This window comes from Ostrea edulis, chromosome 1 (assembly GCF_947568905.1).
Source record: "Ostrea edulis chromosome 1, xbOstEdul1.1, whole genome shotgun sequence".
Taxonomy (NCBI): Eukaryota; Metazoa; Mollusca; class Bivalvia; order Ostreida; family Ostreidae; genus Ostrea; species Ostrea edulis.
The window spans coordinates 109,335,681-109,352,877 of record NC_079164.1 but is presented as its reverse complement, the minus strand read 5'-3'; the positions used below and the strand labels follow the sequence as shown (position 1 = coordinate 109,352,877).

Genomic DNA, 17,197 nt, shown 5'->3' with positions numbered 1-17,197 from the left:
TGTTTAGAAGAGAAATCATCAAGTCTCTAGTAGGTGAGACCAACCCCCAGCCAACTCAAGTCCGAGGAGCAGCCGATCCAAGGGATGTGGAACGCTTGACTGGTCGTCATTTTCTGACCAAAATTTTACAAAAGGAAGGACAGAAGTCTAAACCTTTGAGGACCTGTCCAGTGTGTTCCACAACCACAGGAAAACGGAAAAGTGTTGGAGATGGCAGGAAAACTGTGCGGTCGTCATACGAGTGCAAAATATGTGATATTGGACTGTGTGTTGACCCTTGTTTTAAGTTGTATCACACGTCGAAGGACTATAAACAGGCTTACAACCGTCTTCAGTACCAAAATGTGGAAAGTAGTGACTCTGAATGAACTGATTAAGACAATTCACTCACAACTGAGTTTAAATTCAATGGAACATTCAGTGTAGTTGTTCTCCATTTTTTTGGTTGCATACCACCCTGTGTAAATTGTGTTTTATGGGCAAATTTAACAAGTATTTGAGGGTAATTTAACATAAATATCCAAAGGAATGATTGTAGAATAAAGAAATATAAAAATGGTGCTGTCAATTTGAACAGAATTAATTAAGAATAAATTTTGGGAATTTACTGCTTTTTATGTCAATAACTATATTTCATTTCTTTATATCTTTTAAACAAATCAATATATCAAAATAATTCTTCACAATCTTTTTCTTTGTTTCTCTCTACAAAAAAAATTCACAGATTGTTATCAGCAAAAAGGATTAGAAAGAGGTGATAATTAAGATAATTTGCAGCATGTGTAATTTGAGCAGAAATAAACAAATCAGCCTGGCACAGTCAGTGGCTGGAGCTCCTTATCAGCTTGGCACACACAGACACTGTTATCTATAGCATCACTGGCAGTACAAGGGTTATTAATCATAGCTAGACAGCTTTCTTGCACTTTAGATTTTCAACCATTAAACATTGCATTTTCAAATGCCAGAAAATCTGCATCATCTGATTCAGACACTGGAACAAAGGCTGTATGATCCTGGTGATCATAATTTGGTTTAGGAGGAAAAAGAGTGATTGTGCAAAACTGTGCAAGATCTGTCCATTTACTGACTGAATACTGTCATTTTGGTCAAGCTGAGAGTCCCGAGAGAAGCACTCTAAGTGAGGAGATGATATACTGGCCAGAGGGTGTGAAAGCCTGTGTCCTTTTTTTTTTTGGACTGGAACAGATGTTTAGACGTTTGTGTGCAGGAATGTATACCTGGTTTCTGACTAGAACTGCGTTCTGGCACAGCCAAGAGATTGCTGGACTTGGCCAAGACTGAGTGTAAACGTGGGGCAGGTGGAGGCAAAGACATTCCATTAGACTCATTGAGGTGAAATGAGTCCTCAAAATACACATTGTGGTTAGATAGTAATTCTCGGGCTATAGGTTGATCTTGACCTTGCCAGGGAGTGGGGGAGGGACAACTTCTGCACCACCATCTGCCTCTAGTCCCTGCCAAAATTGTTGATTCTCACTTGGGCTGCAGTCACCTCCAGCATTTTAAAGGTTCCCAGCATCTCCAGACATTATAGAGACCAAGTCTGTAAAACTGCACACATCATCCTGGTCAAATTCAGACAGCTTGCTTGTCCTCCACGCCACTAGTGAATACATCTGTACTCCAAGTATCGCTGGTCGTCTGATATCTCAGATGCATGGTCTCACTGTGGAAGGAAGCTGGTACTCACAAGTTCCTCAAGCCTGTCATACTGATTCTGGTGGAGGTTCTTAACCACTGGCCAGTACATCAGTGCCCCATGCATCATTTAATGTAGACTTTGTTTCTACTCTTTCAATTTCTTCTCTAATTTCAAAATTTCCAAATCTATCAGTGACATCATCACATTTGGTTTCAGAATTTCTTGGAGAAACATCGGAGGAGGGGCTTCCTCGACAATGTGAAACATATACCAAGAGACTGATACAAATAAAATTATAATAACTGTTGTTTCATGTATACTTGCTTGCAAATAATTAAAATAATCATAAACACTTAAAAAGTTTTTATCTCATCTACCTGTTATCTAATGACAGGTAGATAAATGGGAAAGAAGAATTCACACAGCATGCTCCACCATCACTACAACAAGCATCTACAACCAACTCTACCACACGCACAACATCCTAAACCATTGCCTCTACTGAAACTCCTAAATCTCCAATACATACATTGTCTGATGTGCAAATCCATCTTTTAAAGAAATGACCACTACCACCATCTCTTACCCAGCAATAAAGGTTTTACTCGTATTTGTGGGATTTTGAATCGGAGTTGTATGGAGAATGGAAATATACATCTACCTCAATGCCGAGTACATGTAAGTTATTTCATGAAGTCTAAGTTGATTTCATTTAATTGTACTTCCTGGGGATCAGCTTTTAATAGAAGTAAGTGTGCGTAAAGCTATACAAATTATTGATTACTGTATACTAAATGAAGCAGTTAATATTCTGAAATTACATATAATAGCAGCATGGGTCCACTTTTCAATACTGAACTGATTTCTGCTTTTCTTTGGTTTTTCTTCAGTCTGGGGTTGGATTACTGGCAGCACTGTTTCTACCTAGTGCATGTTGACTTCTTCCGAATAACAATGCCGTGCTAATTAAAATGAAGAATTTCCCATGATGTGTTGGTTCAAGTTAGGCAACGTCACGACTCTTTAGGAGGCAGTGCCACTATATGAAGCAAGAATTTCTCATGTGAATAAAGATGGAATCTTAAAAAAAATCTTTTGATAAAGATCAAGGGATTCGGGCAAGTGTTGTGGCTCATAGGCCTCTTGTTATGTATGTCGTAATCGTGATTTAATTTATAAAGCAAAATGAGGTAATTTATGATTTTAACAATTTAAATCATTTATAAAGAGATCCTTCTCCTCAAGTCTTGCAAACTATGAGGGGCATCATGCATCCAGAATTTCAGACATATTTCAGAGAAATTCTATGTCTTTGTAGAGTATCTGCAATCAACAGATATTGCAAGCCCTTTTTCTACTTATTCGTAAAATAAGATATCTCTTTAAATGAGAGAGATATCTCTGTACATTAGAAAGATATCTCTATTGGTTGTAGAGATATCTCTGTAAGTTAAATAGATCTCTTTAAGCTAGGGAGGCATCTCTTTAACCAAAAGAAATATCTATTTAAACAAAAGAAATATATTTTGATGGTAGGGAGATATCTCTTCCTCTTTGAAAGATATCTCTTGAAGCAATGAAAAACAGAGATATCTCAAAGTTAGAGAAATATCTCTTTCAATTTTCAAAGAGATATCTCTTTTAAATTAAACAGATATTTTCCCCCAGTAATCATAATGACTTCTCCCTGTTGTATCGCTATTAATATGATGTAACCCTGCTTTTAACAAACTAAAATACTACTAGTGTAAAAATGGTGGAAAAGGTTTAGAGGTGGTTGGGGTAACATTATCAATTTGTGAAGAGGCTGATTCTAGCCACTGGTATAATGAAACCATACAAAACTTCAGAGGAAATAGGACTCCAAGAAAGTTTATTTTTTGTTTAATAGAAAACTATTAGCCTTAAGGATGATTTTTTAGTCCTTTTTCTAACATTCGGGCATTCAGTCTTTGGCGGCCTTCCAGCTTAGGAAGAATTCTTTAAGTATTCAAAGTAATAAAAAAAAATATTGGAAAGAGATCTCTTTCTCAACGATTAAAGAGATATCTTACACTTTGAGAGACATCTCTCTAGGAATTCTTAGAGATATCTCTTTAAATGAAAAGGATATCTCAAAGTTCTCAATTGAAAGTGATATCTCTTAAAGCATATGAGATATCTTTCTAAGTGAAAGAGATATCTCTCAAAGTGAAAGAGATATATCTCTAAGTGTAAGAGATATATATCTCTTTAAGTGAAAGATATCTCCTTTTTTAGAGAAATATCTTAAAATTAAGAGATATCTCTCATCTTAAATGAGATATTTCTTTGAAATAAGAGATATCTCTTTAATTTGAAGAGATATCTTATTTTTCAAATAAATAGTAAAAGGGCTTGCCATAATTGGGATTATTTGATTTTATTTTCCAAATTAATTTTGGGCACAGTGTTACATTGTTCTAACATTTACGTTCAATTGCTACTGCCTGGTGAGAGTGTTATCGATACGAACTAATCAATTTCTGTAACATCAGAAGTGACCAATTACTTGCCAAAAGTTTGCGTTTTCAATCCACCGAAATCTGCTTAATTCATCACCATATAACCGGCTAATCAATACCAAAGCCACCTGTTAGAACCCCAGACAGGAACTTGCAGTCCAAACACAGACAATTGGCACTCCTTCCCAGGAAAGGAGGCTTGACACAAAAAGAATTACCCATACCAAGCCCAAGGTTACAACAGCTTTGCTGAAAGCTTGTCAATGGAGCGTGGAAATCTGTCAGTGTTACAGCATATCTTCAAGATGTTTTCGAGACAAAGAAGATTTTAACCCTTTGACTGTTACATGCGATTTTTGTTGCGTTGTGTTTATCGGGCCGTCATTGCTGAGCGCGACTATTGTCGTTTTACATTCCTGAGTGACTTTGGGGGATAATTCCATTTGTCAAGGTTGTGCGACAACCCCAAATGAACTTGTACGAATGTTTGGTTACTTTATACGTTAGGAAACTTTCTTAAGACTTTTTATTACAATACAATGGCAAATACAGAAGCCTAAAGTTAGGGGAAATATTTTGAATTGAAGTAAAATGGCAAATGTGAATTGGAATGATGACGAAGAAGTATTTTGTTTTTTAACAACGATGGCGATAATGGATCGGACTTTGAGGGTTTCAATCTTGCAGAAATACAATTAGGGGACAGAACTACACATGCACAAGTACCCATGGTGGATTTTGTACCTGTCAATAACCGCGATTTTCCTGTAGACTTAGAGGATGTTGGTCTCGGGAAGATGTCGCACCTGTGAATTCAACGTTCGTTGGAGAAATGAAATTAAACATGGACATGGATGATTTTTGGCCTTTAACTTTTCTGAAGCTGTTTGTGGATGATGATTTTATAAATTTGTTAGTTAAGCAAACAAATTTGTATGCTCAAAGCCGAGTATAGAAGCAAGGAATGTAAGCCAGTTCAGTCGGATCAAACAATGGTGTCCAGTCAACATGGCGGAAATGAAAGTTTTCCTCAGCTTGATTATCTGCATGGGATTAGTGCAAAAGAATGTCAGCGATTATTGGGCGACCAACGATGTTTAGGATACTCCATTGTTCCATGAACAGATGCCCAGGGATCGATTTTTACTTATACTGAGCAACTTACACCTCACAAACAATGGGTGCGAGAGGACAGGCGGGCTTCGATCCATTATTCAAGGTGAGACCATTTGTAAACCAATTATTGACTGTATTTAGTGAGGTGTATTCACCAGAAAGAGACCTTAGTTTTGATGACACCACATGTGCATGGAGAGAATGACTAAGATTTCGCATTTACAATCCAGCAAAGCCCACAAAGTTTGGAATCAAGCTTTACCAAGTTTGTGAGGTGAAGTCAGGTTACTGCATTGGCTTTGATATCCATACCGGCAGTACACCTTGTACACAGTATGCTGATGCAATTGGAGTGAATGAAGACTGCACTGTAACAACCAGAACAGTGATGGGGCTACTTACAAGATGTGGACTTTTAGACAATGGACATCATGTCTACATGGACAACTATTACACCTCACCTGAGTTGTTCGGGAAGTTGCTACTGCACAACACCTACGCTTGTGATACACTCAGAAAAAACAGAAAACATGTGCCAGAAGCTCTGAAAAGAAACATTAAGCTGAAACCTTCCCAAGTTATTTTCCAAAGGAATGAAGGTGAAGAAATGCTGGCAGTCAAGTACCACAACAAACGAGATGTGAATATGCTAACTACGATTCACGAAGCCAACATGACAGTACTCGATAAACGCGACAGGACAACGAATGAGTATATTGTGAAGCCGACTTGTATTGTGGAATACATTAGTTTAATGGGAGGAGTAGACTTGTCTGATCAGATGGGCCAATACAACACTTGCCTGAGAAAGACAACAAAATGGTATAAGAAGTTATTCTTCCATCTCTTCAACCTATGTGTTGTCAACGCCTACCTCTTGTACACCAAATTCAACACTGATGACAAGAAACTAAGCAGTCATGACTTCAAGATGGCTCCTGTTACAGCTTTGATAAATTAAGCTCCTGATGTTCCTAAGCCTTCCACCAGCAAAGGAAGAAAGCACACAGGAGACAAAGCAGCTCGTCTTACAGTACATCACTTTCCGGACCACATTCCCGCCAAGCCAGGCGCTAAGCGAGCTAAGCCGTGTCGGGATTGTTATGCCTGCAATCCGAAGAAAACTGACAGGCATGGCTTCAAAAGAAAACAAACTACTTTCTGGTGCCCAGATTGCAAAAATCCCGTGTTCCTGACTGCTTTCATGCGTACCATTCGCTACAGCAATACGAAGCTGTATTGTTACCTGGCACAGGTACAAAGACACCAGTGACACAGACAGTGAAATGAACATTATCATGTTTGATTATTATTGTTCTGCACCACCTTACATTGACATTATCATGTAAAAATAACAGTGATAACCATTGATTTCTTTTGAAACTGCATTTCATTTTCTTTTCAATTTGTTACTTTGATATGAATTGTGTTACCTGTCCATAATGTGTAAATAAACTCATAAAAAAATGTGTTATTATTCCTGACATAAACATTGAACAATTTCTGCTTCATTGCTTGTACCTAAAAGTACAAAATGGTGAAGAATTATGCATTTATTCAACCTGGTATCCATTTCTGGTATTTTTCACCTTTAGACTTACCTGTACCAGTAAATATCAAAAATCTGAGAAAATGAAACTCATAATTCAAATCCCTTATTTTTTATAATGAATTTTCATATAAATCTTTTAAATATGTTGTTGAAAAAATGGCCGAGATATTAGCATTCAAACAAAACAAGTATTTGTCAAGGATTTCCACAAATTAATTCAGCCATCTTTGCAAAATTTTAAGCAGCAGTCTAAGAGTTAAATGTTTTACATATAAACACCATAAATTAAATTTGGCCCCGCCCCAGGCAGGGATCAACATTAACGGTTGTCCGATTGCCCAAGACAAGTGAAAACCATGCAAGTTTGAACAAGTGAAACTCAATACACACTTGCCCGATGGGGCAAGTGATTTTGTTCAGTAGGAAATGTGATTATCATAATAATTGGCTTGTGAATATCAAACATTAGAAAGTAAAGTCCAACTCCATATATATTATTGATTTCTTTAACGAATCATCAGATTATGGTGAAGACCCATTCTAATAGATCATACCGTATTTTATCCTATCAGTAAATCCGAGATCACAAGATTAGGATGATAATCCACGCAGGTTCACAATCATTTTCCAAGGTGCGACTTTGCGAGATCTCAGCCATTTTTGACAAGGGACTTCTGGGATTGGCTTCAAAAAATTTTTCTTGTTAAAGGTTTAGATTTTGCTGGGATTATTTCGCATGCTTTAGTTAATAGAGCTCGTAGTCCGCGCTGGCTTGCTGCGCTCGCTATAAGTTTGTTGACGTTTAGAGGTGATACTGTGTGCATATATTTAATTCTAAGGTACTGGCCATTAGAGTACTGAATCATCAGCATGTCAAGTTAAGAAGAGAAAGGAAATCAAATTCATGAAGAAGTCAGGTTATCAGTTAATTCGTTAATTATCAACACTTCACGGCGAGTTAATTCCCTTTGCGGGAGCAGGCAAAGGTCAATATGGTGAAAAATCACTAGGCTAAGTCCATAACAATTCAATTAATGTAATAGCTAGATTACTACTGTGAATTTTATCCAACATTATTTAATAAGTTATGGGTTGCAAGGGGACCACATTTGGACATTTATGTAAATGATCTGAAAATTATAAAGGCCAACATTTTATAACTGCAGAATGGCAGACAAGGGACGTAACTTGTTCGAAGTGTTGATACTGAGATATGTTACGACATGTAAGAGTGAAGATATTCTCCGTGTTCCTGTGACATGTTAAGACATTATAAAATTCTGTAAATCAAATTACATGTATTGTAATATCCAATGTAATTTAATTGTTATTAATTTATGACTGTGGCCATCATGTATTTGCCTGGACACCATTACCCCCATTTGATTGTTATGATTCTTAACCAATCAAACAAAGCCTCCCTTTTTGTCCTTTTAATCAAGATCCTTTAAGCCTTGATAGGGATCCCCCTAGGGGCAATTGAGGGCGCCACCTATTTATGTAATCAACAACCTATCGGATTAGTTGTCCAAGCAAGAGTGCCACTTATATATGTAATTAATAACCAATCAGTTTCTATCTGTGCCAAATTTCAAAAACTAACAAATAATTGACCAATCAAATGCCTATTATCATTCTTTACCTAAGCAGATCTCAAGTTAGCGTCACTTTCAAAATATTCTTTGAACCTTCAGTCGTAACTTTAAAAAAAAAAAAATTTACGGGGAATACTTGGCCCTTCTGCACATTTTGATATTGTAGATTTTGTAGATAATGCATCCTTATTGCAAACAGAGAGGGTGTTATCTAAAAATGAGGACGGTCAGCTTATTTTCGAATCTGGTCCTGTTAAACCTAAATTAGAAAATCTGCATATTTCGCAGTGGTCAGTTGCAAATTTAGCCATCCTCCAAAAACTTTTAGGCGAGAATCTGCTTGCTCAAAGTAAGATTTTAGACTATCTGTCATGTACGACAACAATTCATCAGCTTTTGTCAAGCCAGAAAGCTGCAACAACTGCATAAATTCAGATGGGGGACAGATATTCCCGACATTCAGACAGTTTTTCTGAAGCCACGTCTGTCTCAGACCCATGCAACCACCCCAAAAAGCCTTCTACAAAATTTCAGCCTTTTGCATCTCAGGGGCACAGGGCCTCTCATACCCCACAAGTATAGAGATATGTAGATTTTAAGCTGTTCACAAAGTAAATAAACATTTACTTTAATTAAATAATATTAGTTAACACATGGTTACCAGTTAAGTTGGGTTGAATGATTTCTCTTTCAGACCGTCCAATCATCTAAAAAGCCCAATTGGATATTGGGTTTGCTTTTTCAAGAAGCATGACAAAGCTGGGAAGCATTTGTAATAAGCTTGAAGAAAAAGAATTCTTCATCTTTGAAAGCGAAATTAAAGGGAAAATCAAATACCCTGTTTTGGAGAACCTTGGTTCTAGAATTTTTTTTACAAATTTGTTGAAGGGGTGTGGACACAGATGTTGTTTTCAGACTTTGTTGCGATTCGTTACTTCTTTTATTATTTGTTTCTCTGTTAATTATCAAAACTAAAAACTCATTGTGACCAAAAAAATAACTCATTTGAGTTATTTTTGGAAATCACTTGTTGGCGTTATGGCCCCGACTGATACGAAGGTAGCATGAATTTCAAAAACGGGTATTACTTCTTTTTATATGCTTATACAAATTGCTTTGCTTTCAAAGTAGAGACAGATTTCTGAATGCAATGAACATAACCAGAATACTAAAAGAAGATTTTAAAAAGCTTAAAACAAAGTGTGCAGACATGAAGGCTGCATATCATAGCCTCATGTATTTTCAGAAATGAATTTTTTTTACATTCAACAAAGATTATAAATAAAATACCTGTATACAGAAATTAAAAACTTTTTTAAAAAGTTTAAACAATATAAACAATATTATTAATAGTAATATTATGATGGCAAACTGGCAAAAATAACCAATTTTCACAGCATACTTTGGATATGATGGCACCGATTTTTTAACATTTGCTGATCGACATTTGTGCAACACTTTCCTTCCATCATATTCACATTTCATGAAATATGTAGCACTCCAGATCTTTGGTAGATTTAAATTTTAAAATGGAAGTCTAGTTTTTCAAGAAATATGTTTCAGATCGAACAAATTTTCTCTGTCCACACAATGCAAACGTGTTGCACATTGTGGTATAGCAGGGCATGGAGTATATTAGAGAAACTAGCTGCCCCCGTTCTGTACCCTCTATGACAGCACGCAAATTGGCAGTTACTTAAAGTTACTTGGAACCAAAAAGGGCTACTGCAGTCCAATTTAATGCACCGAATGTTCCCACAGCAGCAAAATGGACATCAAGATTCCACGATAAGGAGAGATAGGCACTCAAATGGCAGACACAAATTAAATGGTTTCTTTTCTACACACAAGTTAATCTGTTTTTCACAATGATGTTTAAGTGACAATGTTCACTGTTCTTCTGTCTTCTTCACTCCATTATAATCATCACTTAAAATGTCTTCTTCACTCCATCCTAATCATCACTTAAAATGTCTTCTTCACTCCATTCTAATCATCACTTAAAATGTCCTCTTCATTCCATCCTAATCATCACTTAAAATGTCTTCTTCACTCCATCCTAATCATCATTTAAAATGAAGGACAGTGCATACAAGTGTTCATGATATAGCTGGATTTCTGTCTAATCTGGTTCAGTAGGAATATGGTGACAGTTTGAAGTTAATGAGAAAGAACATGGTGATGATCTCCATTTAATGATTATTCCCATTATGTAAATAAATAACTTAAGAAACGGAGATACAGCACTGTTCATCCAACCATCTGGCATAGAGCAGATCTTCGAACCACGGCATTATCTTTCCAAACTTTGACAAATTTCATTTACAAAGTCTTTATCTTCAAACATATGAACATCTTTTCCTTGTAGTCCAATTCATTTCAGAAAATATAAACATGTACCATCACTACAATTTTCAACCAAAATTCAATTTAACTTTGGAATTTCCATAACATAAACAAATGACAACATATTAATCCAACATGCTTTGCTTTTTCTCCTATTAAACTGACAAAAGTCAATTTACTAAAACAGAAAGCAACCACTGAACAATAGTTGTCTATTCACGGAAAGTTAATCCAGCACTAAAATTTCACATCATTTTGTTTTAACATTCTACAGAAGTATGGTGTATATTCCAGTTTGTACACTTTATATGAGCCCAATTCAACTCCCTGAAATGGAATACCAGAGTGTAAACCCCCATTTCAACAAACTGAAGAAAGCAAATAAAAAGCACACAAAAAGGCTTTCTAAATCAATTTTCCAAGTACACATGAAATTATTAAATCCATATTAAATGTTAACTAATCATGACATCCATCATTAGTTAATTGAAAGCTAGAAAATACAATTTATTGTTTTACAGAAAAACATCTCGTTCAAAAATCTGCATCTTTTTACAAACACATAAAAAGCCACTGACAGTTATTTTCAATTCACATTTTAAACAATCCAACCAACATGAATTCACATCAAAGTATGGCTGTATGAACATTTATACACAATCACTTCACTGATGAACACCAACATTCACTCTTTTTTTTTTCTTTTTTTTTGGTCTTCCTTTTCATTTCATTTTTTTTTTTTTTAAATATTTTTTTCTTGCACTTTTTCTTCTTTCTTTTTTCCCCTCTCTATACATTTAAAATTATGATTATCAGTATACATTTATATAGCACTTTATCTAATTAAGAAAATTACCCTAAAGTGATTTAGGCCAATTCAAGATTATCATCCCCACCCGCCCCTCACTAATCAGCCCACCCGGAAGTTTTTTATTTTGCAGAAGTTGCGATTTCCAGAAAAATTTTCATGCCCGACTCCAGTATTTACACTTCTTTTTATACATTTCCGGTATTGTAACGTGAAAAAAAATAGATCATATGGTTTTCTCAATTTCTTACGGGCGTATATGAAAGGAAGGGATTAATGTTCTTCATCATGAAGAAGTTTGGTATCTTTCTGTGTTTGAAATTAAAGCTTAACTCATTCGGCCCCAATCAGGCGGTCTAAATATCGTACATTGTTTGGCCAGTAACGTCTGGAAACGTAGTGTTTACAATGCTCTCTCTGGCCGATCACGTCTACTGAAGGTGCTGACATAGGGTTGAGAAAAGGCCTCTGATTGGCTGAAAATGTCTCATTTTGTGCTGAACAATAATGATACAACCAATCAGAATGGTTGTTTAAGTCTTTGTCAACTTTTACCTAATATATATTCATAACATTAGAGACAATGAGAAACAAAAGTATATAGTTTCATTCAAGCGTGGGTTTTGAAAACAAACAAGGCGGATATATTTGACTCGATAGATAGTGATGGCGAATTTGAGGGATTTACTGTAGAAGAATGTACAGTAGCAGAAGAAAGAAATGTCAGGAAACAACTACAGATTATGAGGGAACTTGAATCTGATATTAGTTTGTCCGATATATCAGACGATGAGTCGGACTTTGCCAATGTGTCTGATGAATCCGAGGATGAAGGTGACCAACCGCTAGCAATTTACGTCAAATAAATATTAAAGATTTCACTGGACCAATCCAAGGCCCAACAACGGTAATGGAGTCTTCAAAAACAGAAATGGATTTTTTTCACTTGTTTTTTCCATCAAATTATTATGAAGAAATAGCGCAACAGACAAATGCATATGCCGAGAGAGTCATTAATGTGAATCCCAATCCAGCCTGGTATCCAACAAATGGAGAAGAAATAAAAGCATACTTGGGGGTGGCAATTGTCATGGGTATTTTACCAGCTCCTGCACAAGTTATGTATTGGTACAAGGACAAGTTATTCCACCCATCCTGCATAGAAGGAAAATTCACCAGGACTAGATTTGAGACATTACAAAGATACTTTCATGTTGCAGACACAACCTCAAATCCAGCCCAAGAGGATCCTGCCCACGATAAGTTGGCTCACGTCAGACCTTTACTGGAGCTCCTGAGAACAAATTTCAAACAAGAGTATCATCCACACAAAGAAGTTTCCATAGATGAGGCGATGATAGGATTCTCAGGAAGACTGGGGTTCAAGCAGTACGTGCCTCTCAAACCTACAAAGAGGGGTATCAAAGTGTGGGTCAAAGCCGACCTTTTCAATGGATATATAAATGACTTCCAGGTTCACACTGGACGTCATAATAATGTTGCAGAGAAGGACCTGGGCTCTCGTGTTGTGTTAGACCTTGCAAGACCAATAATAGGACTTGGACACCACATATATTGTGACAGTTTCTTCACATCCCCGGATCTGTTCCTACAGCTGTGGCGTGAGGATACCTATGCTTGCGGCACAGTGAGGGCCAATAGGAAAGGCCTCCCAAAGGACATAGGAACAACCGAGTTGAAGGAGCAAGGAAGAAATGTTACAAAACAAAAAGGAAGTATGCGTGTAAATGTTTGGCAAGACAAAAAGAATATAACAATTCTTCATACAAATGGTGAAGATACGTCAGTGAATAGAAAGCAGAAGGATGGCTCCACCAAGAATGTACCCTGTCCTAAGGCTGTGAAATTGTACAATCAGTACATGAATGATGTCGATCATACAGATCAGCTCAGATCTGCTTACAACACAGTGAGGAAAGCACTAAAATGGTTGAAATATTTATTTTTCTTTCTATTCGACGTTGCCATTGTAAATTCCTACCTCCTTATGAAAGAATCTCACCAACATTCCCTAAAAACAAAAACCAACAGAACTAGACAGAGGACCTAAATGGAATTTAGAATGAAGTTGGCACATCAGATGCTTGGAGCATTTATGTCCAAGAGAAAGAGACAATCAGATGTGCAGATACCAGTCCAACCTAACGAGACCCATTGGCCAACTGTGATGAAGAAAAAAACTTGTAAACATTGTGCAACTAAAAAAATTAGATCAGAACCAGGCTATGGTTGTGAACAATGCAATGTGAACCTATGTGGGAAGTGTTTCAAGCCATATCATGTGTCAAAATTCCCTGAAATGTCCTCAGATCTCTGACAATAAACTAATTTCAAGCAGTAATTTATATTTACAAGGACTTATTACAAATATAAATAATTATTGTTTCCTATAAAATTATATCAATGGATTGAAAATTTTGTTTTCTATGTTGTGAAAATTTCAAAGTGATCAGTGGAATAATTAAGGAGATACAAAGGTAAATATAAAGCATGTGCATATTATCAACATCACTTAGCATCTCTCCCAAAATCTGTCTGGGGCACAAGCTGATAACAGCTGCTGAGGCACTGTGTAGATAAGGGTGCTTGGGGCCGAATGAGTTAACCTGGAATTCGTCTGTGAAATAACCACAGATTGATATCTATCGATCTGGCATTAAATGATGCACTTCTGTTGACAAAAACTAGTTTGTCATTAATATTTTTCTCAGAAAATAACAAGAGTAACGCAAACGATACATAATATGCCTGTGAAATGCTTGCTTCAGGTAGTATCAGCCATCATGAGGATGTGACAAACTTTCATATGAACAAAGGGTCTTAGCTTAAAAATCTAAGATTTCCTAAAAATGGACCAAGTTCAACAAACTGTAATTTTTTTCAAAAATGGAAGAATATCAAAATCCTTCCCCAGATGCACAACTTCAATACCCATAAAAACACTCCACAAAATAAGATGGTCCTCACTTGAAAACTGTGGGAGCTAAGAGTTGGGCGGACAGATTACGTACCCTCCATAGAATATTAATTTCCAAATAGACAAGTCCAACAACCTGTAATTTTCTCAAAAATTGTAGAAAATCAAAATCCATCCCACATGCACATCTTCAATACCCATACAAACACTCCACAAAATAAGAAGGCTCTCATTTGAAAACTGTGGGAGGAGTAGGGCGGGCAAATTATGTACCCTCCATATAATAATTATTTCCAAATAAAGGGGCAAAACTCCTGGAAAAAAGGTCGAAATGGATCAAAATTACAGTATGATCTAGAGTGACCAACAAAGAAGCTACACAGCAAGTTTCAGCATAATATGTGAAAGGGAAATGAAATTATAAAGAGAAAACCCCGAACGGACGGACATAGACATCGCTGTACCATAATACGGGAGTCCCGTCTAAAGACGGGCGTATAAAAATTAAAAAATAAAATCCTCCCACCCGTGCAATACTTTTTGGTGACCCTGCATGATAATCTACAAAGTAAATTGAATTGGCCTTACATGTAAAACAATAAAAACAAACAACAATACATAGAAAAAGGTATAAAATAATACTAAAACTGATATGGGTTTTAAAATTATTCACTCTGAAAACTACATGTGCAGCCAATTTCTATTCAGTACAATATTTACATACAAGGCGAAAGAAATAGAATTTTTCATTTTACTCATTTTCTTCCGATTTCAAAAAAAAAACAAAAACAGAAAAACCTGGTATTTTCACATCCACTCATTTTGCTTTCAAAATCAGCTTTATTAAATAAAAGCAGCAGAACGTTTGACACTGCTAAGCCTTCTCATGGAATTATAAGCATCTATTTCACACAGAATAAAACCAAAATGGAGACTCAAGTCATGCAAGCTTGATTTCATTGTCAAGATTATTCTGAAGATATTTGTAAATCAACAGCATCCTAGCACTCAGAAATATCCTAATTTATTTAAGCCCTATACTTTTAACTCTTTCCCTACTGCAGACGCACATATACACTTAATTTTTATTGCTAGTATCCCCAGCGTTGCTGATAAGCGCTCACAGTTAGCACCATAGTATCCCTGATAATGCAAGGATATGTTGGACTTTGCCATGTTTGTATACTTGATGTCGCATAAATGTGCTTCATACTTCCGACGTAAAATAATGGCTGATTGGTCTGTATTTTAAAAACATGATGTCAGATGTCAACAGCCATTGAAAATCAGTGAGACATTACATTAGATTACATCATTCAGGGGTTTCTGTCTATATTTAGCAAAGTATTATTAAAAGCCAAGCAAAAATAGTTGAGAGTTTTCCACTGATCTCTTTACACATCAGTTATCAAAATGGTGGATTCAAGTGATGGCGACTCTTCGCTTTCTTTAACTTTGTTAACGAAAATAATGAAGATGACGCAGAACAAAATATTGAAAGTGACATTTCTTTATCACTAGTGTCTTCACCTAGTTTGTCTCCGTTATCTTCGGATGCTGAGAGTGAAAATGAGGATGATGAATATGATGCAAGGTGGCGAGATCTAAGACAACCTAGAAACATCGCTTTTTCAGAAAGGAAGAGATTATAATTTCGGTATTTTATATAGGGAAAAATAATAATAATGTGGGGGTACCCTACGGCTTTCCATAATCAACCGGTTATTTTTTATGCCAATGATAATTTATATTGCTTGGTTATCTTCACCTTTCATTGGTTGGGCCAGAATATAACTTAACCCTTACTACGCTATTCGCGGCTTAAGCCGCACTGACTTTTTTGTCCATTGCTGCTGATCGCGGCATATGTCGTTTTTGTATAGACGTAAATAAAGCATTGCACTGCAATTGCTAGATGTTCTGAACAACTCAGCAATTATCCTTAACCTATAGATATATGAATCAGGTCGTTCTTGCGCTTGAAATAATGAAAACTTTTATATAAATGTTAAACAGAAAAATAACTTAGACGAAGTGACAAAAAGAGAATGACACACAATCATGGCGGGAAGTGAAAATGAATCGGACATTGATGATGACTTAATGCAATTATTACAAGATTCCGGTGATGAGAGCGACTTTGAAGGGTTCGGGCCTGAAAATATATCAAATATTATTGAAGTCGTTAGAGAAATAGACTTTGATCAATCAGTGAAGGATATAAATGTTCGCGAAGATGAAGAGTTTGGTTGGACTTGTTATGATTCAATGCCGTCTTGCGCTCCATTTACAGAGACGCCAGGGCTAAACACACCGATTACAGAGAATCCTGAACCTATAGATTTTTTTAACATGCTATTTAAAAATGAGATGTGGGCTCTGATTGCTAACCAAACGAACTTATGTAGTATACATAAATATATCTGCAGGTTACAGATAAGTTCCGATATCATATAATGTGTAACTTATATTTCATATCATATATTACGTAATAGACAAGGACATTACAAATCTGAACTATACCACTAGTGCTGTTGTTAAATTACAGGTACCAAGATGAGTGCGACGAGTCCCTACAGGAATACCTTAGACAACCAAGTACAGTACCTGGTGGAGTGCGAGCGACGTTTCGAAATAGCCTGCAGGCAGATAGTACACCTGAACAGAATACTGCGTAGCTTGCAGATGAGATA

The 17,197-nt window shown here is 36.3% G+C and overlaps 2 protein-coding genes across 2 annotated transcripts; both read left to right on the top strand.

Annotated features, from left to right (window-relative positions):
* The first annotated feature begins 5,274 nt into the window (after nucleotides 1-5,274).
* LOC125664593 (piggyBac transposable element-derived protein 4-like) lies at nucleotides 5,275-6,226 on the top strand. The gene is made up of 2 exons (XM_048897415.2): nucleotides 5,275-5,368; nucleotides 5,496-6,226. The coding sequence occupies exons 1-2, from the start codon at nucleotides 5,275-5,277 to the stop codon at nucleotides 6,224-6,226; spliced, it is 825 nt and encodes a 274-aa protein (XP_048753372.2).
* Nucleotides 6,227-12,476: 6,250 nt separating this feature from the next.
* Nucleotides 12,477-13,637, top strand: LOC125664594 (piggyBac transposable element-derived protein 3-like). Its single transcript, XM_048897416.2, has one exon. The coding sequence runs from the start codon at nucleotides 12,477-12,479 to the stop codon at nucleotides 13,635-13,637; it is 1,161 nt and encodes a 386-aa protein (XP_048753373.2).
* Nucleotides 13,638-17,197: the final 3,560 nt, after the last annotated feature.